Genomic DNA, 21,744 nt, shown 5'->3' on the forward strand with positions numbered 1-21,744 from the left:
GGTCTCTAAAATACTTTTTGTACTAGCTTGCAGCTTTCAAACACATTTCAGGGGCAGCCTCACATAGAGCACATTACAGTAGTGTGATCAGGAGGTAACTAAGGCATGTTCCACTGTGGCCAGATCTACCTTCCTGACGAAAATGTGCAGCTGGCAGTTAACAAGACCATCTGTCATCTGGGTTGTTACAAGTCTCCCTTAATATCCACACGTTTCTCCCCCCCCCCCCCCATAGATCCCTTTAATGGCTGCCAGTTCAAGCCAGGGCCCATTTGAAACTTTGGTCTTTATATTTAAAGCCATCGTGGAATAGTAGTGTGAATGTTGGACTATGACTCAGGAGACCAGAGTTCGATTGTCAGCTTGGCCATGAAACTCACTGGGCAACTTTGGGCAAGTCATATGTTCTCAGCATGAGTAAATGTGTTTAGAGGGGTGTATTCACAGGCAATAAGATGTGGTTCTGTCCCATTTTGAACCCTATCTTTTTAAATGACACACATGGCCAACACAGGAGGAAACTGAAACGAAGATACATTCCGGGGCTAAACACAGGAGCAAAATAACTCCTGTTTTGTTCTACATCAAATTGGAAAGAATGCGCTATTGCACTGGCATCAAGACTTTGCATTGATGCAGAAGGGGGGAGGAGCCAGCAAGTTGCTGGCGCCATTGCTGCCCATAGGTTTTTTTTTGTTGCTCACCCGTGAATCGATCTCACATGTGCATGTGTGGTCAGCTGCACTATCAACCCATCATACAACCTATGCAGTGAAATGATAACAAACATGGCAGGTCTCCAACAACACAATGGATTTAATCATAACATTAACCAACTGGCTGGTCCAACAAGGGAAAGGGGGGGGTTAGGGGGCATGTGCAAGGAGACTTTCATGATTGACCACTGTTAATGTTTCATTGAATGCACCGCTGTACCATATGAGCGATCGATTCTTTGTGCAATCGTGGGCAAGACAAGGAGATGATTGGTGGCTGCTGGCAGTGTGACCATGTGTGTGTGTGTGTTTGAGGTGGAAGAGGAAAAAATGGTATTGCGCAGCTTGTACCTTCAAATGTCTTGGCTGGCCTGTCCATACAGAAGAAGGGCGCTGCGGAAGGCCTGCTGGAAGAGAAAGGTTTTTGTCGCCTTTTTGAAAGCCTCGAGCGAGGATAATTGGTGAATCTCTTCCGGCAGGTCATTCCAAGTTTTTGGAGCGGTGGCAGAGAAGGACCTCTGCCAGCCTGGTCTTTCTAGGTTGTAAGAGGTTTTTCCTGGAGGATCAGAGTGTATGGGAAGGATTGTATGGGAGGAGGCGTTCCTTCAAGTAGATTGGACCCAGGCCATGTAGGGCTTTATAGGTGATAGCCAACACCTTGTACTGTGCCCAGAAGCTAATAGGCAGCCAATGATTTTAAAATAGATGTAATATGGTCGATCTTGGATTTTCCAGCAACCAGGCTGGCTGCCATGTTTTGTATCAATTGGAGCTTCCAGACGTGGCACAAAGGTTGCCCCATGTAGAACGCATTGCAGAAATCAAGACAAAAGGTTACTACAGCATGTACGACCGTTTCTACGTCCCGCTGCTCCAGGTAGGGGCATATCAGCCGAAGCTGGTAGCAGGCACTCCTGGCTGTTGCATCAATCTGAGAAGACAGTTGAAGTGACGAATCCAGGATCATCCCGAAGCTGCAGGCTCAGTCTTTCAGGGGAAGTGTGACCCCATCTAGAATTGGCGAACTTATCTCCATACCCGGATTGGGGTTACCTATCACAAGTACCTCCATTTTATTTGGATTCAGCTTAAGTCTATTTTCCCTTATCCAATGCATTACCGACTTCAGGTAGTCATTCAGAGGGGAGATGCCCTCCTTGGTCACTGAAACAGTCCAAGACATAGAGAAATAAATTTGGGTGTCATCAGCGTACTGATAACACCCTGCCCCATGTCTCCGGATGATCTCACCCAGCGGCTTCATGTAAATGTTAAACAGCATGGGGGACAGAATGGCGCCCTGAGGGACACCAGATATCAGTTCTCTCATAGAGGAGCAACTGTCCCCCAGCATCACCATCTGGAATCTGCCCAAGAGGTAGGAACGTAGCCACTGCAAAGCAGAGCCAGCAATTCCCAACTGTCTCAGGCGTTTAGCCTGTTGTAGGAGCCAATGGTGCCATCAGCAACTTCTTGCAAATCCAGAAACCCTGGAAGTAACCCAGTTTTTTCTTTCTATTTGCACCTAAAAAAACTTACAAGTCTGTGTATTTAAAAAACAAAACCCTAAATGTGTTAAGTCCTATCTACGAAAATTGCTGGACTTGTCTAATTTCTCTCTCCTCTTAATGGCTATAATTCTCAGGTTGGCCCATGGGGAGGTCATACCCATTACTCTGCTATCTGACTGGTGATGGTACAAATTGGACCTGAGACCTTCTGGCTCCAAAGCATGTTCTTTAAGAGCAAACTGTAATCCATCCCAGCATTTTATTTAATTATTTATTTATTATAAATATGTACAAAATTATCCTAGTATTGAAGTGTATTCCAGTACCTCTGTATTGCAGAATAATCCAGTTATGAAATAAAATAGTTTATGAATAACACAGACAGTGTTTGTTATTTTTGAAATTATTTGTTTAAAATTAATCTGTAAATTTGCCCAGCTGTGCGGACTAAAGATGAATCTTAATTTACTTTATTTTAGGAAGTGTATTTTATTTAATATTAAAATGTAAAGAGAAAATGACATAACATGAAGCTCAGCACAGCACACAAGGGAAAGAGGTGGAGGGGAAGAGTAGAGTGAGATCATTTCTTTGAGTCCAGCACTGCATGCTCTTATGGAATATGATCATATTATGACAAGTCATATCTTCTAAAAGGTTCACTTTATTTTACTATACACTGTAATGTATAGTAACTATAACATCAGAAGTGGTTTGATCCATATAATGACTTTATAAAGTATAAATTATGTGAAAGAATTCTAAAGCAAGAATGTGCCTTCATCTGTTTCAAAATCTTGCTTTATTTACATCAGAGTAATACTAATATTCCACATGTTTGTAAAGGTGCTGCCCTTGGCATACAAGGGTTTTTAAAAATGTTCATCGTTTTGATAGACTGAAGGTCTGTCTGTTTTGAGGTATCATAAGGGGAGCAATTGTTCCCTATGTGTTTTCTGATTCTTCTTGTTTAATATGTCAGGGTGTACTCAGGATTATGTGATGATGATAATATGAGTTTCATACCTGCCATGTCTCCAGTACACACATTACACTGAGCTATAGGAGTAGATGGCAGTTTTTCATTTATAAGAGAGAAAATGAGGGTGTGTATTCAGGTGTACAGTTAGGTAGCAGCTAAGTATGCACTCATTTTGTACTTGTGTAAGGCAAATTTTGGTTGCTTCCCAACTGTCTTGGTGATTACTGCCTGGCTTTTTGTGTGCTTGACTTTACTGATATCCACTAATTTTTAGTGAATTCCTTTTTAGTGAATTCCTCAGTGTGTTTGTATTCTAATTCTATGTGCCTATCAATTTACTATATCCATATTCTGTATCAGTAGTATCTACCTGATTTATTTTTGTTATGTATACCAGCATAACCATGGTGGACATGCTATATAAAGTTTTTTTGACTGTGTAGATGTAAAAGATAGAAGAAGCTAATAATTGCCTTTAAGATCAGAGCACAAAGCATTACCTTGGATTTTACAAGGCCAGCCAGCAACAAAAGAGCAGTAATTTATGAGCTCAGTGTAAAAGAATAGCATAATTGCATTAAAAATTAATGCTAATGAACACTAAAATGGGGAAGGTGGTTATGATGAAAGTTTGTATTCATCTTCTCTGGTTTGAATGATGGCTAGTGGCTTGATTAATGGCTTAATTTCTATCAATTAGTGGGGAAAAATCTCCTACGAGACAAGGGTAAATTGAGCATTGAATTACATATCGTGCTTTTGTATGCTGAGAAAAAAGAGCTGAGTATCTCTCATATTAGCCACAGTGACAAATGTGGTGTGCCCCACTATGTCTGCATTAGCTCTCCTGACAAGCTGGTTGTGTGTGGTTATGGGGTGTTTGGAGATGGTTGGCAGACAACATTCACTGGCAAGTTCCTGAGAAACCTACAGCTCTTCCATCTATAGAATTTTAATTAGAGTCAATAAGAATTCAAGAATTAAAATGGACAGCTAACAGCAATAGCAGAAGCTGCACTCTGGCCTATTCATGTATTGCAAATGAAACTTTCTAGTCTGTTCCTCTGAAAATGCAGCACAATTCTGATAACCTTATGTACATGATTTAAGTTTCCTATCTTTATTCATTATTATATTAAGATTTCTGCATAGTTACATATCTTTTATTTAAACATGGGTGTCTGGAAACAATTAGTTCGTATATTTAATATAACTAATACTTTAACTAAAGGTAATGCAGAAAGAGTTTGCTCTAGTAGTCCATATGTCATTTGACCTATATATTTGTGGTCAAGTATGACCTTCCTGCCCTCAACTGCTCTGTCATACGTGCCGACTAAAGCACAGGGGGAAGATAATAAAACTCCTCTGACAAAATTTATTTTCCGGTTCACTCTGAAAAAGAGTCCTAAATAGTTATTTGCTGGAGTGTTATCTTGTGTATTACTCAGTCAGTTTTCAGAGCCACTATTGCTGGCGTCCTGGGGTGGTGGTTTTTTTTTTTTTTTGGCTGAAAATGTGACCACCGAATTTTGTTGTTATTTAAGTGGGGGCTGAGTAAGAAATCAACTAATCTTACTTACTTTTGTTACAAAGTCTTGGACTACCATTGAAAATGGGAAGATTCCATAACATGTGCCATTTCTTTTCTTCCTACCTCCAACCCTTTCTCTTCTTCCTATATGCCCCATCCTGTTTTCTCTAGGCACTATGATCTCTGGTCTTTCTCTTTCAGCACCCTTTTTTCAAAGAGTTTTGTGACCCTCCAAAAGTTTCCGATTGGATTTCAGTTGACAGATACAGAAGATGCCATTGTTTTCATGAAAGCTTACTTCTTGAATTTTGGTCACTAAAAACTGTCTTGTATGAAGATTTGTAATGGATCTAGGAGATGCCCCAAATGTTGTGGTTGTTGAAAACACAGTGGAGGTGGAACAGTGTATTTATGTGTGTGCCTTTATACAACCTCAACATGCAGAAAGTTCAGATTCTCCCACCCACATACACTAAGTATTCTCATTTAAAATATTATGTGATTCATTCCTTTGGCTTTAGAGAGACTGAGTGCTTAATTTTCTATCGAATCTGTATTGCAATCTTAAATATTCATGCATAGCCAGCACATAAATTATAAAAGCTTATAAGTAGAAAACTACAACAGGAAAGAGCTTGTGGGATTAATGCTCATGGGCAGTCAAGAAAAGTGAAATAGCAGAGAAAAACCTTGTGTTTCTCTGTTGAATACAACAAAATCCACAAAAGAGTGATACCTTTATTGGCCAACAAAAATGCAGAAAATATATCCTGTAAGCTTTCAAAGCTAATTGGTTTCTTTGTCAGGAAAAGATGTTAAAAATCATACAGGAGAAGAAAAGTGATGATGCTAGAGTCACAGAGTTACCTTTTGTCTCAGGTGGTGTTTTTGTTGCCAGTTAAGATTGTCAACAGGTATATCAATGCAGACAAAGACTACTCCTTTTCTTGGCCTTGTGGGGACAAAGAACAAAAGGTAATAAAAGGTAATTAAATTTCAGTTCCACCAGGAATCTCAAAGTACTTTCCTTTGAGATTCAGGCTGCCCCTCTCCTGTGCAAAGCTAACTGATGCATTTTTCTGCATTTTGGCTAGCCAATAGTATCACTCTTTTGTGGATTTTGGACTTTACTGTATTTTGCAGCATGGTCAACATGGCTATCTCTAAACATGTTTGTTGAATACATGTATTCATGCTCACAAGATATGGACATGTTTTTTTCCTTTCCTGTTCATTACAAATCACAGTATTAAACAAGGGACCAGCTGAAAGAAGATGGGCAATAGTCTACTGAAACAAGTAGTAAAGTGTGAGAGCAAGGGAGAGGTTGGCAGCAGGAGTTCTTCAGTGAAACAGGCTAGTGGTTTGGATAGAAGTAGTTATGTGGAATACAAGCTAAGTAGAGGGATGTAGTAGATATCTGTTAATGCTCGAATAATCCTTGTATAAAGTGTAGGTAGGGATTGTGAGAAAGAGAATGTTTTAGGAAATGGTGAGAGTTTCCTGTCTTTTATGTTCAGGGATTCCAAAGATTTCCCAGGCAATACCACAAATTGATCTGACAATATAAGAGACGTGTTATTGTTATTAGAGTTGACTTGAATAACAATAACATGTCCCTTACATATTATGGAGACCTTATCATTGGGTTTTTCGGCAAGATTTCTTCAGGGGAGGTTTGCCATTACCTTCCTCTAACAGCAGCGGTTCCCAAACTTTGGTCCTCCAGATGTTTGGGACTTCACCTCCCACGATTCCCAATTGTTGGCCAAACTGGCTGAGGCTTCTGGGAATTAAAGTCCAAAACACCCAGAGAAGCAAAGTTTGGGGAACCCTGCTCTAAAGCTAAAATCATGCAATTTGCCTAAGATTCCCCAGTTGAGTTTCCATGGCTGAGTCCAACACTCAGACCACTATACCGTTCTGGCTTCTTGTAAGTTACCTACTCCACTATATATATATTTTATCAGTGCTTTCTGAGATTCTCATTTCAGTTTCTTGATTAAGAAGCTGAAATTCTCTCCACTATTTTCTCTATAAGTTGAACTTGTTTTCCTGTAGTAAATCTATGGTGTGACAATAGGTATAGGCCTCAAAAGTAAATCCAGCAGTAGCAGGCAAGTGGCATTTGAAGGAAGATTAGGAAAATTGGAGGAGTAGCTACTCACAATGTATAGGTTAGGCAAGGAGAGGATGTTTTGTAGGAACTTAAACGAAATAAATTCCACTGTTTATATTAAAGTAAGAGTTATTCTTTAATTATATAAAAATTGTCACATGAAACATATGATAGAGTATTAGAAAATCGTGATATTTATGTATAATATCTAAATATTGACTATCACAAGATATTCATTCTTCTGTCATTTTGAATTATAACATAGACTTTTTGTTTCCTTCCTCTCCCTTACCTCTCTTCTAATTATATTTGAACTTCCCAATGGGTCTCTTGCGACCTTCAATTCTTCCTTCATATTGTCTTTCATATTCAAAAACCTGAACATTTTTATTTATTTCTTTATTTATGCATTTTTCTAAGTATTACCATCCCAGTTGTGGGTGTTGGGTTTTGTTTTAACTTTCTGCCATATTAGCCACTGCTTTAGCTGGCCTTTTAGTTACAGGAACAACATGCACATTAAAGGTACTTGGGACAATAGAGGTTACAAGAACAAATTGCAGGCAAATATTTTAAAGTTTCTATAAAAAGAATCAGTGTTTTTCTTTCTTTCTCTTCTTCTTTTTATTAAGATGTATTATCTATACTGACTGCAAGATCCTTGGAGCTCCTGTGTAATAATTTAACTGGTAATACAATGCCACCTGCTGTTTGCAGGGGTTCACTACTACAGTATGATAAAAAATATATAAACCACGTGATTTGAACAGACAGATTGAAATTGAAGTTTATCATCTGAAGGCCTTGCCAAACCTTTTGCAAAACTATATTGATAGTTTTGCTGTGTGTTCATATTTCTACTATTTTCCCCACTGTGTTCATAATAAAATAAAAGGAGCAAACCTACTAAGAGCAAGCTTAATTGTGATTCTTATAGAAGGAATGATTTATGTATGAAACATGGCATCAACAGTCACTAATACAAATAGTTCTGTATTTTCAGTCTGACCAGAGTGAAAGGACTTGCTGTTCAATGAGTTAGTATTGATTTTTTTTGTCTGTACCCTCTTAGCTTTCTGACTCCATTATTTTTGATTTTACTATGAAATATATATCCTTTCTACTGACATCTGACAGACACTATATGGAAGGCATTTTATCTACCAATAATGTGTTTGTCAACAATATTGTAGACTAATGGATACAACTTCCTTCCAGTCCATTTTTATCCAGTTAATGTCACTGAAGTAATTCAGGAGGAATATTTTGTGATTTCGTTTCTCTTGGGGAACATGTCCCCAGTTTATAACTGTCATTTGCATTAGAGCACTCAGAAATAGTAAAGGTCATACACATACCTACTCATGATTTGTCACTGAATATTTAATAGTTAAGAAAAGCGATGCATTGATCACATGAGATACTATACGTAAATATCTATATCATTTTCCTACACAAATGTCATTGATTTTCCTACACAAATGTCACTAGTCATTGATAAGGAAAATCAACATGTATAAAACAGACATAGTTATGCCTGACAGTCCAGGAGAAATTTGGGCTGTATTTATCTTTTATTTTAGCATGCGTGGAAAATCTTGTTAGCACTTCTATCACAAGAGTGACTTGAAAGCGCACCTTAGGTTTACTAATGAAGGGGGGGAAATGCACCAGATTGGGAATGGCTAGTTTAGGAGAAGTGTTGGAAATACCTAAAATTATATTTGAAAAATCACCTTGAGTTTTCTGTTGTATCTACTGTGTCTATCCTACTGTACATGCATATTATTTCCCAGTTATTTTCTATCCATTCCTGTAGTAACAGCAGCATACAGTTGATATGTAAACTTACATTCAACTCAGGGAGCCCCCAAACCAGGCATTTGTCTGCTTCTGTATAGAGTCAAGTGGGTGATAGGGATGTGGGCATGAGTACAATTCCCACCCACAAAATGCCCCCATCCCATCATAAACCACTGTGTGTTGAATGCAAAGGCCCTAAGAGCTCCTGTGTCTGCGACCCCCCCATGTCCCTTTACTCATTTCACAGAATTATAGCAGAGGAAGGTATTCCAGGGGACATCTAGTACAGCCCCCTGCCATGCAAGAATACATAACTAATTCACTCCTGAAAGCTAGCCATCCAATCTCTGTTTAAAAACCTCGAAAGAAGGAGGTGGTCTATTAAAATAATAAATAATAAATAAAAATTTTATTTATATACCGCCCTTCCCTCGATCAGGGCGGTGAACAACAAATCAAATAATACAATATAACAACTACAAATCGTAAAAGCACGACATTACAAATACAATAATACAATACAATTATTTAAAACCAAAGTTAAAAAACCCCATAAGCCAGCTACCCTTGCTGTCGGGGGGGGGGGAGACTAACTGGAACTTATGTTGTGGAATGCTGATTGGAACAGGAAGGTTTTCAATTCCTTCCTGAATTGGTCCAAGGAGGTGGCCGAGCGGAGCTCTGTGGGCAGCGAGTTCCAGAGGGTTGGGGCGACGATGGAATATGATCTCCTTGTTGTGGAGACCAATCTAGCCCCTGGAACCCTCAGTAGTTGCTGCCCAGATGTTCTGAGGGTGCGGGGCGGATTGTATGGGGAGAGGCGGTCCTCAAGGTATCCTGGGCCCAAGCCATGTAGGGCTTTATAGGTTATAACCAACACCTTGTATTGCGCCCGGAAGCGAATGGGCAGCCAATGCAGATCTTTAAGCACAGGTGTAATATGGCTGGTCCTGGATGTACCAGTGACCAGTCTGGCTGCCATATTCTGTACCATCTGCAGCTTGTTCTGTCAGGGCTCCCCTCCCACCCACCCCTTTTTTTGGTAATCTTCAGCTAAAACTTTTTTTCTTAAAATTTGAGTCCATTAATTCATGGATTTAAATTACTAGATGGCTTTCTCCATCTACTATATGACAACCTTTCAAATATTTAAAGATGGCTATCTTGTCAGCTCTCAGTCTTTTCTTCTCCAGGTTAAACCTACCCAGCTCACCAAATCATTTCTCAGGAAGCATGATTTCTAAATTCTTACCATCTTGGTTACTGGTCTCTGGACACATTCTAGCTTGTTAGTATCTTTCTTGAACTGTGGTGCGCACAACTAGTATTTTAGGGCCTGTTACAGACAGGCCAAAATAAAGCTGCTTCGAGTCACTTTGGAGGTATGGTATTTCAATGATGCATGCGTCCTAAGATTCCAAAAGCCGCACCAAAGGCACACTCCAGTCCTAAGGACTGCAGTGCAGCTTTGGTGAGGTTTTTGGACTCTTAGGACACATGCATAATTGAAATAGCATACCTCCAAAGTGACTCGAAGCAGCATTATTTTGGCCTGTCTGTAACAGGCCTAGGTGAGGTATGTCAAAAGGTGCATAGAAGAGAACTATTATTCTATCAATCTAGATACTATATTCTTATTGATGGAACTTAGAATTGTGCTGCTGCTGCTTCTTCTCCTCCTCCTCCTTTTTCTATTTGGTTCCTTCATTACACTGTTGGCTCAACATTTGACTTAACATTTAGCCCTACATGTGAGCAGGCAAGCAATTAAACAAGGCGATATGGTCCAGAGCAGGGGTAGGCAACCTTTTTGAGCCGGGGGCCAGGTTGCTGTCCCTCAGACAACTGGGGGGCCAAAGCCGGGGTGGAGCTTCCACCCTCCGGGGGCGGAGCCGCATGCCAGGGGTGGAGCTTCCAACCCCCAGGGGCGGAGCCACATGCTGGGGGTGGAACTTCCACCCTCTGGGGGCGGAGCCGCATGCTGGGGTGGAGCTTCCACCCTCCAGGGGCGGAGCCACGTGCCAGGGGTGGAGCTTCCACCGAAGCATCATCATCACCATCACCACTACTATCATTGTTACAGCAGACCTTTCAGCAATAAATGCACCAAAAATACACAGAAATGCACTTTGGAAAGTCACACTCCTCCTCCTCCTCTTTCTCCTCCTCCTCCTCCTCCTCTTTCTCATTGAGAGGGAATTTTGCAGAAAGTACACCAAGGGCAAGTAAATAATAATAATAATAATAATAATAATAATAATAATAAAGTTACAGGCATGGAAATTGCTAAAATGCAATTCAAAATTAAAGGCAGCAAGCATGCACTGGCTCAACCCAGAAAGCCACAAGTAGTTGGTGTAGCTTCAGCTAACCCCCTCCCCCAATGAACCAACCTCTCTTGCCTCACTGTGGCTGTGGCTCCTTGGCTCCCTTTCTCCCTGGCTCTGCACTCCTTCTGCCTCTCCTCCTTTCCCTGCTCTTAGGGAGGAGGAGGAGGAGGAGGAGGGCGGAGGGCGAGGTGGAGCCTGCTGCAGCCCCTGGAGCCCTGTTGGAGTGCTCCAGGGGCTACATCGGGCCTCCTAGATGGGCGCCGCCATTTTGTTTTTCAAAATGGCGACGAAGCCTCGCATGACCTTTGCCATCCTGAGATCACGCGAGACTTCGGCCGCGGCGGAAAAACAGAGCGATCGGCGACAATCGGCGGCAGGACTGCGCAGGGGCCGGTGGGAAGGCCTCGGCGGGCCGGATCCGGCCCGCGGGCCGTAGATTGCCTACCACTGGTCCAGAGGAACTTGTAGTGTAACAATGCTGAATTTCCTTTCTTTGCTGAATATGCCAGCATTACATTTTCCACATTTCATTGGCTATTTGACTAAACAGAATGCAGTTTTCATTTTGATATTGTGAATTTCTTCTTCGTGGTCTCTGTGAATCATACAAATGGGTTTCACTGCGCCTGCGCAGTGCTGCTCGGAACCTACTGGAATCACTGGGCCAAGTTTACTTTGCAACATATAGAAACTTGTTGGCGGTAACTCCGCCCACCCGTTATAAGGCCCCTGCCTTCCCGCTCTTTTCCCAGTTCCTTTTTTCCACTGTGCTAGCTGCTTCAAGGAACTTTCGCTCGCTCTTGCTTGCTTGGAATCACTTTCACTTTTGACCTCGGACCGTCTCTTGACCATTCTCTTTCTCCCGCCCTGGTAACTTCAGACTTCTCGGCTTGATTGACCTTGTTTTGGATTCTCCTCTCAACGTGACGACTTTGGAAGGATGCCTGCACCCTTCAAGAAATGCGACGTTTGTGGGGGCAAGGTGCCCGTCCAGGACCCGCACTCTTCCTGCCTTCTGTGTCTGGGCAAAGACCACGATGCCAAGGCTTGCCTGCTCTGCAAGTCCCTCTCATCTCAAGCCCGGAAAAATCGTGAGTCCCGGCTGACCTCAGCGATTGCCCTGGGCAAGGTACAGGAGGGAGGTTCCCGCCCGGCATCTGTCCCGCCTTCCGCGCCGCCCGCTTCATCCTCCAGGGCCAGCGTGTCCAGTGTGACATCCGTCAGGGCCAGCGTGTCCAGCGTGGTGTCTGTCCCACCTACGAACCCTCCAAGCACCCCCACAAAACCTCGGGGACTGAGACTGAGAACCCCCTTTTTCATCCGGAGGACCCAGCCGAGACCCCGAGATCGGGTAAGAAGTGACACCGGAAGGAGGCTGAACGGGACCCTGTGTCCAAAAAGTCCAAACGGCCAAAGGACCACGCTGGGACGGACTTGCCTTCCAAGGCGAAGGACAAGAAGCGCTCCCCTTCGAAGAAGGCCCGCGCTCCTGCAGCTCCCTCCATCCCGGAACCCGCTCCTGAGGTACAGCCGGTCCCGGTCCCGGACACGCCGGTTCAGCCCACCGTGGACTTTGTTCACGATGTGGAAGACATCACCACCGGCTCCCCTCATGGGGAACTGCCTCCGCCTCTCCCCCACTCCGAGGATGAGGACGAGGGTGACGATGACCGTAGAGAGGAAGCCCCGGACCTGTTCTTCGACTCGGAGACGGGCCGATACTTTATGTCCGTCCCGAGGGATGTGGCCATCAGGGAGTTCACCAGACTCAACCCTCGCCCTGTGGATGCTTGGGAGCGTACGTCTGCCCGGTCGATCCCGAGTGTCTCTGTGCTGGACAGGCCTCTCCCGTCGCCTGCGACAACATCTTCAGCGCCCCGCCGGCAGTCGGAGACCTTGACAGCCCCCATCCTGGTTCGTCCGAGGTCCCAGGTCAGGGTCCCAGACATACCCCTCACTTCGGACACGGATTCCGAGGATGAGCCCCTGCCTCCATCGGATATTCCCTCTGAGGACGACGATCTCTCGGCGTCAGCTTCCCCTCAGAGGATGCACCACCCTGAGCCATCGTCTCCATCCGACGATGTGCGTACCTTCAGCGAGCACGTCGTAAAGATGGCCAGGGCCCTTGACATCGAGCTCTCCTTTCCCGAGGACGAGGCCCGCGACCTGGTGGAGTGTCGGTTGCACGGACGGGTGCCCACACCGCCTTCCATCCCCCTGCTACCGTCCTTGGAGACCATAGTCCGGAGATCCTGGGACGCCCTGGCTTCCCTGTCCGGCTCGTCCCGCAAGGTTGAGTCCCTCTACTGGGTCGCTCCGGCAAGCTGCGCTTGGTTGGCCGACCACCCCAAGCCGAACTCAGCCATCGTGGAGGGAGCCCAGCACAGCTTCGTCCCGAAGCAGGCGACCTCCCCCGTCGACCGGGAGGCTAAGAAGATTGATGGCCTGGCCAAGAAGGCCTACTCGGTGGCAGCCCTTGCAGTAAAGGCCATCAACTACAATGCCTGCATGGGGGCCTACATCCAGACCTTGATGGAGCGGATCTCCCCCCTCTTACCGGATGTTCCGGATGAGATCCAGAGGCAGCAGGTGGAGATCCGGGACGAGGCCCATTCCATTGGGAGTTGGCTCATCACCGCCTCCAGGAATGTGGCAGACTGTGCGGGAAGGGCCATGTCGGCATCGATGGCGCTCCAGCGACACACCTGGTTGAGGGCGTCGGACCTCAACTCCAGCGTCAAGGCGGCCATCAAGGACATACCGCTCGATGGCACCGGGCTTTTCCATGCCGAAACCGACAACCGCCTGAACAGGAAGTTCAGGATGAAGGTGGCAGCGAAGAAGCATGGAATCTCCTCCGCATCCATCTCGCCCTTCCGGAAGCGACAGCGCCCGTGGCAGCCACAAGGTCAGTCGCAGGGGACCTTCCCCCAGGATCGGCAATCTCAGCAGCAGGGCTCCCAGAGACGCCGCTACCCCTCGCAGTCTTCCTCCTCCTCTGGCCGTCGCAATTTCCCGCCTCGGTACCGCAAGTCCAGCCGGCAGGATACCGACCAGGGGAAGAAGAGAGCCTGAAGGGACGCAGCGCGCTTCGTCTCTCCTTCGTCCCTCTTCTTTTTGGACATTTTGATGCCCTTTGTTAACACCTGGGCCTCAATAACATCGGACTCGTGGGTTCTCAACAACGTCCGTAGGGGATATGCCCTTGAGTTCCAGGAGCTCCCTCCAACCGGAGCCTTCATGTCCACTCTCCCCTCGGACACCCTTCTCGACGAAGTGCGCACCTTGCTTGGAAAGGGGGCAATCTCCCCTTTACCGCCCAACCAATGCTCTAGGGCCTTTTTCTCCAGGTACTTCACGGTACCGAAGGCGGATGGGGGCATCAGGCCCATCCTGGACTTGAGACAATTGAACTTGTTCCTTGAATACCGTCGCTTTCGAATGGTAACCTTGGCTTCCATTCTGCCTCTGCTCCACCAGGGCCTGTGGTTCGCAACCGTTGACCTGAAGGACGCCTACTTCCACATCGGGATCCGGGGGTCCCACCGGAGATTCCTCGCCTTCGCCGTAGGCTCCACCGCATACCACTACAACGTGCTTCCTTTCGGCTTGGCCACGGCTCCGAGAGTTTTCACAAAGTGCATGGCACCGGTGGTGGCATACCTTCATCAGAAGGGCTTCATGGTCTTCCCGTACCTGGACGACTGGCTGTTTGCTGCAAATCCCAGCAAGAACTGCAGGAGGCAGTCTCATTCGCCTTGCACCTCTTGGACTCCCTTGGTCTGGTCATCAACCGGGAAAAGTCCCACTTCACACCGACCAAGCAGGTCAAGTTCATCGGGGCCATTCTCGACTCTGAAAGATGCTCCGCCTTTCTCCCTCCAGACCGTTTCCAGGCTCTGATGACATCGCTCAGGCCTTGCATCTCCCACAGAAGGGTGAGGGCCAGAGATGTCCAAGTCGCCCTGGGCCACATGGCATCGACGACGTTTGTCACGCCATGGTCAAGACTTCGCCTTCGACCTCTGCAGTCCTGGTTCCTCTTGGTCTTCTCTCCGATGGAGGACCCTCCGTCCAAGTGGCTCACGATACCGAGACCTGTAGCTGCTTCCCTGAGATGGTGGTTGGACTGCCGCAACGTTTGCACCGGGATGCCCTTCCATCAGCCTCAGCCCCAACTGACTCTGACAGCAGATGCTTCCCTGGAGGGATGGGGCGCCCACCTGCTCGACCTGGTCGTCAAGGACAGGTGGTCTGCCCAGGACAAGCTTCTCCACATCAACGCTCTGGAGATGCTGGCAGTGGAAAAGGCACTGAGGGCATTCGAATCCGCTGTCGCAGGCAAGGTGGTCCTCCTCAGAACAGACAACACCACCGTGATGTATTACATCAACAAACAAGGGGGCACCAGGTCCAGGACCCTGATCGACCTCACTCTCCGCATCTGGGATTGGTGCATCCGGAGACAGGTGCTCCTCCAGGCGCTTCATCTTCCTGGAGAGGACAACGAGTTGGCAGACCGCCTCAGCAGATCTCCGTCGGTGTGCCACGAATGGAGGCTCCATCCCGAGATGGTCAGCGACCTCTTTGACCGGTGGGGAACCCCCCGGATCGACCTCTTCGCGACCAGATGGAACAGCCACTGTCCCTAGTTCTGCTCCAGGAAGCGAATGGACGGATCCCTCGGAGACGCGTTCGCCTTCCTCTGGACGAGAGAGCTCCTCTACACCTTCCCTCCGTTCCCTCTCATCATCAGGGTGGTGTCCAAGATGACAACGGACCGTTCGCATGCGATCCTGATCACCCCGTGGTGGCCGAGACAGCCTTGGTTCGCATCCCTTCTCCACCTCTCCAGGAGATGCTTCCTCCGCCTCGATCCCCGCCCGGACCTGCTGTCAATCCAGGACGGACAGATTCTCCACCCAGACATCGACAACCTGCCGCTGATAGCCTGGAGGATACAGCCCTGACCGCCCTGCCGGAAGCAGTGAGGACGGTGATCCTGGCTGCAAGGAAACCTTCCACCCAGCGGTCTTACGCCCTGAAATGGAGGAGGTTTAGCCTCTTCCTTGATCGAAAGGGCTTGTCTCCTGCTCAGGTTTCCACTCCAGTGGTGCTGGAGTTTTTGATGGCGCTTTTGAACGAGGAGTTGTGCCTCGCATCCATCAAGTGCTATTTGTCTGCCATTTGTGCCAAGTACCAATTCAGGGGGAGGGCTTCCTTTTTCAGGGATCCCTTGGTGAAGGGGTTCCTTAAGGGATGTGCCAACTTGTATCCTCCTGTGTTGGTACCAGCGCCGGCTTGGAGCTTGGAGGCGGTACTGTCCGCACTCCAATCCAAGCCCTTTGAACTGATGGCCACAGCGGACTTGAGACTATTGACTTGGAAAACCGCTTTTCTTGTGGCCATCACCTCTGCCTGCCGTGCAGGTGAACTCTGTGCCTTACGGAGGGACTAGCCCTTCCTGAGGTTTCACAAGGACAAGGTGGTCCTCCGGACAGACATTACTTTCTTGCCGAAGGTTGTGTCTGCTTTCCACATGTGCCAGGACATTGTGTTGCCTACTCTCGCATCCAACCCGACTTCGGATGCGGAGCGAAGCCTACACTCTCTTGATGTCAGGAGAGCTCTGGCCTTTTATTTGGACAGAACTGCTGCCTCCAGTCGCTCCAATGCTACTCGGAGCCAAAGAAAGGGTTGCCTGTGTCTGCGCAGAGGTTTTCCAAATGGGTGGCCGGTACCATCCACCTCTGCTATGAACTCTTGGGCAAACCTCTCCCTGGCAGGGTTCGGTCCCACTCCACAAGGGCAATGTCAGCATCCTCTGCATTCCTGTCGGGTATTCCCTTGGAGGATGTCTGCAAGGCTGCTGTTTGGTCCCAACCTCTGACTTTTATTAAGCATTATAGGTTGGACACCAGAGCCATCCGAGACGCAGCTTTCGGGAGGGCTGTGTTGGTTTCAGGGTTGCATTGATTGCACTACTGATGGTTTGTGTTTCAGCACTTATGTACATATGCCACTGTTTACATTCTGTTGAATGTTGGTTTGCACAATTCTATGGGACTGGTCTTGCACGACCCCTTGTTCCCTTCTCAAGTTTAGCAATGTTATTGCTATGTTTGGTCTGCGCATGAACAAAAAGACTGACTCTTTTTTATGGTTCAAGGTGTTTATTGTTGCAATAAATATACCTTTGGTTTACCATAGCTTTGGTTTCAGGACACTCCCTCCGCCGCATACCTAAGCTTGTCAGTCTAAACCCATTTGTATGATTCGCAGAGACCACAAAGAAGAAGGACAGGTTGCTTACCTGTAACAGTATTTCTTCGAGTGGTCATCTGCGAATACATACAAATCCCACCCGTCCATCCCCTCAGTGTCCTGCTCTTATTGGCTCTTTCCATCGCCTGCTTGGCGGAAAAATTGTGGAACTGGGGAAAAGAGCGGGAAGGCAGGGGCCTTATAACGGGTGGGCGGAGTTACCGCCAAAAAGTTTCTATATGTTGCAAAGTAAACTTTGCCCAGTGATTCCAGTAGGTTCCGAGCAGCACTGCGCAGGCGCAGTGAAACCCATTTGTATGTATTCGCAGATGACCACTCGAAGAAATACTGTTACAGGTAAGCAACCTGTCCATTTCTGTTCTATCTGCTTCCGGACAAAGAAAGATTGTGGGTATAATTAAACCTACACGCACTGTTTGTTCCAATAAGTCAGCATTAAGATACTTGTTTAGAAGAAAGTTGATATAGGGCCGAAACAGAGAGGTTTAAACGCCGCACATTCCCAAGACACCCGGAAGCTGATGGGCTGTTTACATGGGGGCTGGCTTCCAGGCGCTCTGGGAGCTCGGTGTTTTTACGCCGCATGCTGCCAGAGCACCTTAAAGCCAGCTTCTGGACATGGTGAGACCAGCTTTTTGCTGGCCTAAAAGGGAGCGGCTCTTTGCTGCTCCTTTTCAGCCAGCGTGCAGTTGCTGCGGTCCCAATCTTGCTTTGGAAGGGCTGGCTTGAAGCCGCCCTTTGGGGCAGTCTGTGTTGCTCCATACTTAGCATAATCTAGGGTGAACATCTCAAAGAATAATCTGCACTGTGATACTTTTCAAAAAAGCTATCTGAAAGATGTTGGCTTCTTCCCAACATAACTTCCTATTGAAGAATGTTGTGTTCCTTTATTGTGTAATATAGGACCTCTATGATTGAGAGGCAGTTTCTATCATTGGATGGATTCTCTTTGGGTTTCTCAGTGTGCATTGGAGTACTTGCATTCTGAGACATTTTATTGCCAGTAGATATTTGCCTGATCTTACTCATTACATTTTATCACAAATGAAAAAATGAAGTGCAAAGGAAATATGTGACTCTGTAAAAAGAAATGCTTCTGACTCTAGAGCATTCTTCAATTTTTTCATTTCCAAATAGATTGAAAAACACTTTTAAAACATTGCTTGAAATCACTGTTAGAATATTAAATTCATATACATTGATACACTATAGATACTGATATTGGAGGTTTTTATTGAGTCATGTGACAAAATATTAAGACTCTTCTCCCTCCAATGCTTCTAGCAAACTGTACAATTTTGGGGCCAGGGGTGGATATGATTGTTTTCATCATAACAAGTATCAAAAGTATAATTAATAGATGTGTTGCCAGCAGCAGCATTTCATTTGTAACTGGTGTGAGGGGAAAAAAATCATTGTCCAAGGAATAGTTTTCCCATTTCCATTTTTCCCATTCTTTTTCTCTGAATAAAGCAAACATAGTTTCTTCTTGGCAGAACCATATCTTACCTCAGATTTTTCTATTTCCCAAGCAAAAGGATATTTTTTAAAAGTATATTACAGTGCTGATTTAATCTTATGTTAAATCATACTGACATTATACTCTCTTCATAGACCAGACCAGTCTTGTGGAGCAAGTGAAACGAGTGAAAGAAACTGAAGCAATTGAAAGTGACTCCTTTGTTCCACAGACATTCAGATCAAGCAAGGAAGTCAAAAAGGTAAGTTTGTAATCTACTTTCTTTGCATGTTGCCCTTGAGAACTGATGCAAAATTGCATATTAATACAATTGACATTGGCTGTAGATATTAATAATCTGTTGTATGCTTCCTTGGGTCTAATGCTGAGAGAAAGGTGGAATATAAGTTGAATACATAAATAAAAAAACCTAAATAGTAGACCTAATTCCAATAGTCAGAAATCAAATGTGAATCCAAGTCATTATATTAAACCTTATTTAAATATAAAAGAAATAGAATATTTATCAACAGTGTTATGTTTAATTTGTGTGACTGATTTTAATAGCAACCAAACACAAGTGTTGTTGCAAATATTGACTTTTAATCACAGTAATTATGCTTTATATTTTGGATTAGAAAGTATTAGATTTTGGCCAGGATCAATAAAACACATTGTAGCTTCTACCTACACACAATGAAGACTTTTTGATTTCCCTTTTCTAATGATGGTGTCACAGTAAGTCCCCCCCCCCCCCCCCCCCCCTCCAGAGATCAGGGGTCACCTAGATCACCATGCCATGTGACATGAGAAAAGTGCCACCAGACAAAACTAGCAGTCCTCTAGCCATGCACTCATGAGCTTCTCTGGATCCCAATCAGAATCTCTGTTAATATGTGCTTACATGTTTAAAAATAAAAGTACAGTAGTATAAAAACAATCATTCCATGAAAGTGAGGAAACTCTCCTGAAGAGGAGATATGGGGCTGGACCGGCCACAATTTATCTGCACAATAAATTACACCCCTTCTTCAGTTTTCAACACCGAAAATAAATTCTGTGCAGGAAGTCTCCCTTTGTGGAGGTACAGGCTCTAATTTCAGGCACCTAAGGCAGCCTGGTGGTTCCATTTTTCCTGTTCAACAGATTTAGTGGGTCAGTTTAAGCAAAATTCTGCTCAGTATACTATCACAAGTCCAATATTCAAAGGGGAGATTTGCTTATAAAAATTGTGCTGCTTATAAATATCGTTTTGTGACTGCTGTTCTGATTCCCCTGGGGATTTTAGACAACAGAACCTGTTGAAGTCAAGACTGAGCCTGCAACAGCAGAAGTGGGTAGTGCTGGTTCAGCTATTACTGAAAAAGAAACACTGACTGGAACTATTCCTAAAGCTATCAAATACCAAGATGAGAACTCATTAGCTCACCCTAATGTAAGTATGGTGGCACTTACTATGATAGCCTTGACTCAGAGATACTTTCAAGAGATGTGAGTTCTGTGTCCATACATTTTTTGAAAAAAGTCTTAAAAGCTGTTTTTATATAACTAAAGTTCATAGCCTGAGCGTTACTGTCTAACATTGATTCCACTTGCTACATTTTAGTTTAGATAATGCTATGGGAAATTAAATCTTTTTGAAAGTCGTTTATTGAATGGGGAGGGGAAGTGTTGTTTCCTATGATTTTCTGGTAGATCTTCAAAGTCACTAACATTCTAGAAGACACAGAATAATACAAGGTATTCAAAACAGTATATTTAGTTAAGTGAGGTAGATGAAGCTAAGAAAAAGTAACTTCCTCAGATCCATCAGATTTGTTTCACATTTAAACAGAGATCTAATTTGGATTTTCTGCATTCAATCCCAGCATTAGCACACTCTACAAACCATAATATAGGTGTCTGTCATTCATGCAGAAATGCTTTTCTTCCATTAAGGTATGTACAGGCTTAAAATATCTGATACGTTAAAATACAACTGTAAGCTACCTGTGTTCTGAATATCCTAGTTAGCTTTCAGTCTGATAGGTAGTCTTCACTTGCCTCAGCAGATATGTTTAAAAACTTGTGATGACAGAAGAACATTTTGATCTGATACAGGAATAAGTTTGTAAATAGAGGTCTTAGATCACAAGTCTCTCTTGTCATTGTGGAATGTGATTACTTAATAGTAAGGCAAAGATACTTGGTATATCCTCAATCTCATTCCTGTGTACATATATGCTCTAGTGTGCATCCTTAGCATTGAGGAAAGGTTCCTGACCTAAGCTGTGATGCAAATCCCTCCATGCTTTAACAGAAAATGAAGAGTGAAAGCAACAATACTAAAAATCTAGTTTTAACTAAGGTATTTGAATGTACATTCCCCACTGCATTTGCTTCATGTTTGTGGAAATGAATTTTACAGGGAATTCCTACTGCTTATGAATCCCAGAATCATTGGGTTATCTATATAAGTGGTATTTTGTTTTTACCTTCTCTTGTAGCTGTTTGTGGACAAAGCAGAAGCAGAAGAAAGATGGTTGCAGAGGCTGATTGCTCTTCGACAAGAAAGGCTAATGGGTAGCCCTGTGGCATGAGTAAATGAAATTGTCTACAGTATTTCCCTGTCTTGTCTGCTGTAAAATTTCCATGGTAAAATTGGATAAGTGTCCAAGTAAATACAGTCTATGCTAAAAGAAATACTTTAGCCTGACTTCTGTGTGAGACCAACTTTGTTTTAATTCAACAGTATGATAGCAGAATAGTGCATTGTTTGATCGCCCAGCGCTTGCTATTAGAATGATTAGTAGAATGATGGTGGTGTGCATGGAACTTTGGAGGAACTATTTAGTTGATGAAGGTATCAAGGCATTGTCATGAGGGCATCACTGTCTTTACAATTCTTTACCATTTATATCTGAAAGTTAATGAGAGTGAAGTATCTCTCATTGTAAAAGACCTTAACATATATACTCCCCAGAGAAGCATGCAAGTCTGATCCCCCCTGCCCCCTTCTTTGG

General features: G+C 44.7%; 1 protein-coding gene across 1 annotated transcript in view; it reads left to right on the forward strand.

The window, feature by feature from the left end:
- RSRC1 (arginine and serine rich coiled-coil 1) overlaps window positions 1-21,424 on the forward strand; it is a 263,566-nt gene extending 242,142 nt beyond the window's left edge. The window contains exons 8-10 of the mRNA XM_042460744.1: window positions 18,898-19,004; window positions 20,031-20,177; window positions 21,229-21,424. Coding sequence (XP_042316678.1) covers window positions 18,898-19,004; window positions 20,031-20,177; window positions 21,229-21,321 — 347 coding nt within the window. The 3' untranslated portion in view covers window positions 21,322-21,424. The remainder of the gene's footprint in view (window positions 1-18,897; window positions 19,005-20,030; window positions 20,178-21,228) is intronic.
- The last annotated feature ends 320 nt before the right edge of the window (window positions 21,425-21,744 follow it).

Source organism: Sceloporus undulatus, chromosome 3 (genome assembly GCF_019175285.1).
Source record: "Sceloporus undulatus isolate JIND9_A2432 ecotype Alabama chromosome 3, SceUnd_v1.1, whole genome shotgun sequence".
NCBI lineage: Eukaryota > Metazoa > Chordata > Lepidosauria > Squamata > Phrynosomatidae > Sceloporus > Sceloporus undulatus.